The sequence below is a fragment of the Bemisia tabaci genome, chromosome 10 (genome assembly GCF_918797505.1).
Source record: "Bemisia tabaci chromosome 10, PGI_BMITA_v3".
Classification (NCBI taxonomy): Eukaryota; Metazoa; Arthropoda; class Insecta; order Hemiptera; family Aleyrodidae; genus Bemisia; species Bemisia tabaci.
In genome coordinates this window covers 24,119,625-24,128,457 of record NC_092802.1, presented here as the reverse complement: position 1 = coordinate 24,128,457, position 8,833 = coordinate 24,119,625, and the positions used below count along the sequence as shown (strand labels likewise).

Below are 8,833 nucleotides of genomic sequence, written 5' to 3'. Positions count from 1 at the left end.
TTCTGTTCAAGAGATTTACAGCGCTGAAGCAATGGTCAACCCATTTATATTAACGATCCCTCCAAATTCATCATCCTACTGGAGCCCTAAATTGGGATACTGGTATCAACTCCATTTTTTCACACAAAATAAATCCTAATGTCCACCTATTCAAATGTCTTGATCATAAATGGTTCAACAAATCTACCCTGGTAAAAATTGGCGATAAGAACAGCGTTTCAAAATACCATACGAATTCTTATAGCCGGCTAAAGAAGGCTACAGAAAATCATATAGCTGGTTGTAGAATGCGGAGAAAATCATACGGCCGAGCTATACGAAACGATAAAAAATTATGCAGCCGGGCTACACTGCTACAGTTCCTATCGCCGGGCTTTACACTTTATCGCCTAGCTGTTGCATTTTCGCCATCGATTATAGAAGGCTATAAGAAATTGTGTAGAAATGCGTGTGCTTTGGAAATCATTAAGTTTGATACGGAACCACCTTAATATTTACAAAATACACATTATATTTTCCTTTAATACATATTTTTTCATCAATTAAAATGAGAGTAATCCACACAGGATGTGCAAACATTTCAAACCATGAGTTGAATAACGCTGACTGCGCCAGATTAAATATTAGAGCCTGACACAAAGCGGAGCGGCGACGCACTGGCGCCTACAAACCTAACAGGGATACTTCACGCATTGCGCAACGCGTGAAGTATCCCTGTTAGGTTTGTAGGCGCCAATGCGTTTCGCGCTGACTGCCCGCCTGCCGCGCCGCAGCGTGCCACGGCGCTTGAAGCAACTATTTCACACCAGAGGTATTGCACAGTATCATACGAAACTGAAGGTGCTCTAATATATTAGGAATGACAGGCATCCATCAAAAGTACGGAGCTTTCCCCGCAATATAAATCAAGATACTACGGCCCAAAAAGAGAGCAGTATTCCAAAAACTCACCTTAGTGAGTTTTTGGAGTTAGTGAGTTCCTAGCATCCGTAATTAGTAACGTTTAGCATACACTTTATCGCCTGGCTGTTGCGTAATCGCCATCGGCTGTAAAAGGCTATGAGAAATTATGTAGCCGGCTATAGAAGCTATTGGAAATTTTACAGCCGGCTGTAGGTCTATGTTATTTTGGAACACAGATTCTACTGCCAATTTTTACGAGGGTATGATTGTTAAATGGACTGTTAATTTACATTTTGGACTCCAACACGATGCATTAGACGAGTTGTCGTACCACAGTTAGAAGAACATAACTACATTTCAACGTTGTAAAATTTTTCCTCGCAAATTTTATTTATTTACAAGAAAACGATAGAGAGCTTCTGATTTAAAATGAAACGGATTTATCAATTGACTACCTAAAATAGCCAGCAAAATTTGGACGGAAATTGAAGGATCATGTTTGTGTAAAGTTTGGATTATTTGAGTAAATTTTGAAATCTTGGAGTGCAGTTACTTTTTTTTTTACTTTTTTTTTTTTTTTTTTTTTTTTTTTTTTTTTTTTTTTTTTTTTTTTTTTTTTTGACTGAAGGCAGTAACTTGGCTTCTGGGACAGGACACGGAATACATTAAATTGCTGATTTAACAATTCAATTGTTAAACAAAGTGACTGCAATGTTTCAATGTAGATTTTACAACAACAAAATGTTACTTCAACCACCCCTGTGATTGAATTAGCTTAAAATAGTTGTTAAAGTAGCATTTTCTTGTTGTAAAATCTACGTTGAAAAACTTCAGTCACTTTTTTTAGCAATTGAATTGTTATAATAGCAATTCAATTTTTTCCGTGATGGTAAAATGTACCATATTTTATTTCAGTGCAATCACAATAACTATATGGGGTCTCATAGGAGAAGGGGCTGTTTAAGTACGACTATAAATTCGGCCAGTAAGTAAAAACGACATGACGCATCATAAAACATGAAAATTGAAAAACGAGATAAATACAACGAGCTCGATGATGACTGGACTTAAGCTGAGTATTGGTGAGATAACGAGAGGAAAAGCCTGTTTACATTTTCAATACGGATTATCAGCTTGTGGATTACTGAGCCTTTTGAAGCTTAAACAGGATATTTGCGGGACGGGATGTGAGTCACTGACGGTTGAGCTTTGTTTCATACTGTGGGTTGACTTGTGGATGAAATAGGATCGTCGAGAGGTCATTGCGACCGGCTATACTCTTTCTGGTTTCAGAGAAACACGCGTCCGTTATATGCACGGCTGCGTAACGCACAAACACGAGTGCGTAACGCACAAACACGGCTGCGTATAAAGCACAGACACATACGGCTCTCATCATAGCTTGTAATTTTTAAACGGATAAAAACCATGATTTTTTGCCGATTTCTCTGCAACCGTTGATTTGTGGCAGGATTTCTCAAAGAGACCTTTCAAGTGTTACGTAAGCCGTATTCAACGACATTTTGACCCATCATTCCTATCATTTTGAATTACTTTGACCCTCCCCCCCCCCTCCCAAGAAAAGGACAAGCGGGAAGCTTCAATACTCAGGTATCAATCAGAGAAGCTATCAGCGGTCGCCGCGATTTTAAAGTTTTTGAGCGGTAATTTACTATTACCTTTGTATGTTTACAACTGCTTAGTATTACTAAAGAGTATTTTTAAGTGATTAATATCAAATCCAACAAAAGTAAGTCAATGACAGGATTTTACGCTCTTTATTTTTGATGTAGAGTCTACGACACTTTATGAAATGTCCAAAGAAAATGTTTCCACATAATTTGTGTAAGGTTCCGGCATAATGTGCCTTAGGATTGAAATTCGAAATATCCGAGTGCCTGGGCCTGGCAAAAAATCCAGTTTGACGTCAAAATTATCGATTTTCAAATTTCATAGCTAACATTATCAAAAACCTTCAAGAAAAGTTTTCTTCTTTTTTTTCTTTTTTTGTAATATTTTATTCAATGTTAGGTACTGCACACTGTATTATAAACAATTTCATTAAATTATATACAATAAAAATGTAGTGAACGTATAACATATGAATACACTATTTCCTTATACACGGGGAAAGTAAAGAGATGATGCGATAGCATAATAATGTTCAATTTAGTTTACTGTATAGTTAGAGGCTCATATTGTAAGATTAGAAACACTAATCAATCCTCAGTGAAGTCAGCTCCCATTGCCAGTCAAAAGATCAAGCAATAATTTGCCTTGTAAATGATGTTTCAAACGTTAGAAATTATTTTCTCTCAAGACAGATTCCAGTTTACAGACAGATTTCAACAACATATTCCTCAAAATCCCTTTATATGCCTTCAAACGTTCAATCACCATCAAAGATTTAATATTTGATATTTTAGGAAGTTTTTTGTGCAGGATGATACCGATTGTAACCTCTCTGAGCTGAATAGTTACTTCATTATTTCCTGTGCCTTAAGATACATTTTACCTATGACCTTGCCGCGTTTGAACTGAGATTTATAAAAATGCACCGTCAATTTTGTTTTTCTTTAAATCTTTTTTTTGAGGGGGAGGGGGCTGAGTTAGGAGTGGTTTTGAAGTCATTTAGTCGTTAATTTTCTCCTGTCAAAAACTCAAAGTCGGGAAACATATTTTAAATGTAAAAACAGTTGCTTAACATTGTCCGTAATAGTAAGTCCGATATAGGTATAAACCTTTCAGCTTCTTTTTCTAGATTATTTTGGATGTGATTTAATTCTTTCTGCTAAATTCGGTTGATTTCAAAGTCTTATCGAAGTCACACATCTGGATAGTTCTGTCGAGGGTAAGATAAACGCCATAAGAACCTCGTAACGTTGTCTTCTTCTTTTAATTTAAAACCAATTCCCTGAGAAACCTTTGATTATCTTCTTTCTGACTTTGCAAGGTATTTTTTGCAAGGCCCTTTCGAGCCCTAAAAGCTCCATTACCTAACCTCCAAATTACCAACATGCCCGTACTCTCCCTATATCTGAAGAAAAGTACCAATAATTGTTTCCGGAAATAAACACTTTATAGTAGGAAATTCAGCAACATACACAGGAAAAAAGTATCACAGTGCTGACTGTACTCTTGGCTGATTTTGGCGTCAGATAGAAGTAGTTGCACTACCCAGAGGTACGGTTGATCCAACCACACTTTCGGCAGATTCAACCGTACCTCTGACTATTCCAACTATTCTAATATCTGGCGCCAAAATCAGTCAGGAGTATAGTTGGGAATGTGATACTTTTCCTCCGTGTACGAATGTTCGTACGGCGTTTTTTCCCGCCAATACTGCCGTTCTAATGGTCCAGTTACACGATCAAATTGAGCCATCAAATTGAAGCTCTGATTGGTGGAAAAAGGCCTGAGGTGAGGATGCCAATGAGAGGCCCAATTTGATGGCTCAATCTGATCGTGTAACTGGACCTCAAGGAAAAACACCGTATGAACATTCGAGAATTTCCGAATTTTACCGGATAAGCCGTGTATTTTTGAAGAAAGTTTCGTTTAAATTTCCCTTTTAAATTTTCAGATATTTCAGATTGAATTGCGAACAAAATTGTCTAAAAAATTTGAAGAAAAATGTGCATAATTTCCCGAGTTTATTCGGTTTTTATTGAAGGGGATATGGCAACGCCTAAAGGCTCATACGGCGTTCTTCCTTAGCACGGCAGAATGGCCACACTGGAAAAAAAAACACATTGGATCTGGAGTCCAGACTCTTGAAAACATTGACAAGAAAAAATACTCTTGATTCAATTAAATTTAAGCTTAAATCAAAAGGAAATCCGCTCAAATTAAGAGGCTGGGTTCTTGATTTAAGCTTAAATCTGATTGAATCAAGAGTCCTTTTTCTTGTCAATGTTTTCAAGAGTCTAGACTCTAGATCCAATGTGTTTTTTTTTCCAGTGCATCTCCTCGTCCAAATACATTGCTTGTAACAGAAATTCAAGGTCTCTAAGAGACATTCTCTCTTATGATTAGCTCCCGGTCGTCCGGCTCCGCGACCTCCTCCTGCGGCGGCCTTTTCTTGAGGATCTCATCTCCGGGCTCCTGATTGGCCGGCTCCGAGTCGGAGGCGATGGACACGGAGACGATGGGGAGTTGGTGCTCCTGGCGCCAGGCGTAGCTGTGGACCCGCGTGGGGAGGAAGTCGGCGCTCTGGGCCTTGCGGAGGTTGGAGGGCTCCAGGGAATTGAGGTTATGTTCGCTGGTGAAGTCGCCGAAGGTCGGTCGGAGGTAGATGGCCGAGTTGATTCTGGAGCGCGGGAGCTGGGGCAGGTAGCTCCGACGACGCGCCAGCCAATCCTCCTCTAGACCGCACTGGTGCAGGTGCTGCTGGAAAATCAATCGGAAAAATCAAATCAAAATCCAATCGAATTGATGATAAACAGGGTGTCCCAGGATTAAGTACGAATATTGAAGGAGTCGATTCTTTGGGTCAAAAGAAGACGTTTTTGTGGTATAACTTTTTTTTCGAAAACCCTTTCCGTGGGGGCGCCATTATCCCCCTATTATCAGCTCCTATTCCCTGTTAAAGACGATTTTTTCCTCCAATTTTGGGGAGTCGTGGCGCTCAGGGAAAGCGTTTTTGGAAAAAAAATTATACCTCAAAAACGTCTTTTTTTTACCTAAAGAATTGGCTCCTTCAATATTCGTATTTAATCCTGGGACACCCTGTATATCTAACCTCACACGTAAGAAAGTATCACAATCTCAACCAGCCGTGCTACGGAAAAACGCCGTATGAACATTCGAAAGTTGCCCAATTTCCTCTGATAAAACGTTTATTTTGGAAGGAAGGTAGGCATATTTGTCCTCGACATTGTCGGATATTTTAGATCAAAGTGGGAACAATATTGCCTGCGGGCCGATTATTGAAATTTTGTGTTTGTCGGATGGCCATAGATGAAATGGGTTAAACGGCGGAGCGTGATTGGTCGGCTATGTCTTATCGCTGCTTTGTGGTGGCTTTGTCAGGTGGAACTCACGACAAGCTAAAGACACCACTTGAGTTTCCGACAGTATGTCGTCTATTCCACCCGATGAAGGCACGACAAAGCAGCGATAAGACGTAGCCGACCAATTACGCTCCGCCATCTAGTCTATGTCATCTATGTCCACCCGACAAACACAAAATTTTAAAAATTGGTCTGCTGAAACGTTGGAAGAAGAATACTCACAACTTTCCCATTAAATTAGTATTTTATCAAAGGAGATTTGACTTCATCAGAAGGCTCATACGGCTTTTTTCCTAAGCACAGCAGAAAAACCCCTAGCTGATTTTGGCGCCAGATATTAAATTAGTTGCATAAGCCAGGGTTAAGTCAGGTGAAAGTGTGGTCGGATCAACCGTACCTCTAGCTGGTACCATCGCAGTCGGAATAAGTGCGGTTAGATTGACTATACCGCTGGCTGGTGCCTTCACATTTCTAGCTAGTGCAACTACTCTTATGGCTGGCGCCAAAATAACCTGGAGGTACTCGTACGTCCAATTATGTTTGAATGAACTGGAATTCTTTCGCGTGAGTATTCGACTAAACTTTATTCAAAAAGTTCTCTAGTATTGCTCACAAAATTTGAGCACGGAATGATTTGTTTCACGGCATATCTCTACTCTTGTAAGAAATCTATTTTACAACATTATTTGGTAAAAAATAAATATCTATCACACAACCAAGCACAGTGAAGATTACAGCATCAAATACCATCATACATCAAAATTTTAAGCAGCTTACGGTAAGCATATTTGAAATTAGAGTTCTCTTTGAGAGGATTTAGCTATATGAATTAACCCTCATAAAAATTTCACAGATTGCTCTGGGCAGAAGAAACTATTTCGACTCATGGAAGCAAATCTTCGAAAACTGAACTTTTCTTTTAAAAGCACCCCTCAAAGTTTAAAAAAGACATGATAAACATCAAAATTTGCAGTTTTAGTATAAAATCTGATGTGCGACCTCTTGAATTGACTCGATCCACATGAAAAAAAACTTGTCCTAAATTTAAGGAAACATGTATCCTTAAAAAGTTTCCTAATTTCAACACGGTGTTAGCTTGGAACAAGCCAACAGTTATCTCGATCCAAGGTAACAAAATTGTGTTGAGTTAAGAAAACCATGCTTTCTTGAACCACGTATACGTTTTCTTGAAACAGACTAACGGATACTTGAAACGGGAAAACTGTTTCCTTAAAATTAGGAAACGAGGGAATCGCTTCTGTGTCCTAAATTTAAGGATCCATGTGGTGTTGATCGAAGAACCCTGTTTCCTTAGAATTAGGAAACGGAGAGAAGCAAAGCCGTTTCCTGAATTGAAGAATCCATGGAGTGTCGTTTGAAGAGATCAGTTTCCTTAAAATTAGGAAACGGGCATAGCATTTCCTGTTTCCTCAATTTAAGGATCTATGTGATGTTGATCGAAGAAACCCATTTCCTTAAAATTAGGAAACAAAAAAATTACCAAACGCCTACTGAGGAGGTGGATGCAACGTGCCGTACACCACCATGTATTCGGCGAGTTGCTCAAGAGGGGCCTTCCAAATATACCGTCGCTCCTTTGGCGGAAGGGCGCATCTACACTTTGAGATGATGAGCCCTTCCGTCCGTATACCACCATGCTCTCTACGGCTTACCTACGTGAAAATTTCGATGCACCCTTACGCCCATGAGTGACATCACGCTCATAAAAAACGTAACGCTAAATCTCCAATTTTTGGAACCCCACTCACTTCTTCCCTCGTAACACTTTTGCGACGTAGGTCCCTATTCTTTCACACGTAAAAACAAAACGGCGTAACTCTCTCCTTGACCATTTCTCTCCGTTAGAGCGTTGCATATTATTTGAACGGTCCTTTACAGAAATCCGACCGAAGCGCTTGGATGGCGTTATTCGTAAGATCCACTCCACTCCAAACAAATTCAGTATGTTTAAATTTAATCAATTTATCTCTTGTTCGTAAGGGATTTACGCGTCGGAAAGTTGGAGGTTTTGAAAAAACGCAATTTTTGTGCCTTATCAAAAATATTGTTTTCGGTCCAAAATGTCAGAATGCTTTCTAGAAATGCACGGATCAGAGCCAAAGTTCCTTTAATATTTTTCGGTGAATTTTCTGATTCGACGAAAATTTCTTTAAATTTTCTAAACAAAAGCGTGCGTCCGTTTATGTAGGTAAAAATAAATAATGTGAAGCTTTTCAACATTTTACTGCAAGTACACTCTTTGAATCTGGTCGTAGCTTCGAACATTTTTAAGTGTCTTCAAATCCCAGAAAGCTTGACTCGGCCCGATATGTGCTCAATAAAGTATTACCTATACATGCCTTTATCACCACATCTTTACCGCTATTCCGAGTACATTTTGAAAACTCCATAAAGATCATTTATCTTTTATGTGCCAATTTTATAGCCAGCATTAAATAATCTTAGATTATTTTGTCTATACCTACTTTATTGGAATTTTAAATCATATTTACTTTCAGTATGAGCAGAAGCGGTTCTCACATGAGCCTCTTTGATTTACGCATTAACCTTAATGATATGGGCGTCAGATTGGATAATCGAATGAGTGATAATTTACCTTTGAGAGGCACGTATGAAAATCTGTCCTTTAACCAGACTTAAATAAAAAAATAATTTACTCCATGATCATACTATTTCCGAATGAAAAAGAAAGGGGAATACGTTGGTTAAGTTATGGCGGCGATGGCCCACGGTCTTTAAATAATATCTGAGAACCGGCTAATAAACAGAAAGAAAAGGGAAATATGTGGATATTTAATATATTTAAATGATAATTGAGGTAGTATTTGCTAGATAAACCCAAGTGCTATTGAACGGTAGCAGGTGGGCATCTGTGTAGCCAAAGAGATAGATGCGAA

At 38.8% G+C, this 8,833-nt stretch overlaps 1 protein-coding gene across 3 annotated transcripts in view; it reads right to left on the bottom strand.

Moving 5' to 3' along the window:
* Window positions 1-3,484: 3,484 nt before the first annotated feature.
* Window positions 3,485-8,833, bottom strand: part of LOC109042317 (uncharacterized) — a 117,886-nt gene continuing 112,537 nt past the window's right edge. For 2 of the 3 annotated variants that reach the window (XM_072304841.1, XM_019058989.2), the window contains exon 8: window positions 3,485-5,292. In XM_072304841.1, the coding sequence (XP_072160942.1) occupies window positions 4,912-5,292 (381 nt within the window). In that variant the 3' untranslated portion in view covers window positions 3,485-4,911. The remainder of the gene's footprint in view (window positions 5,293-8,833) is intronic. The other variant, XM_019058993.2, reaches the window with a different exon arrangement.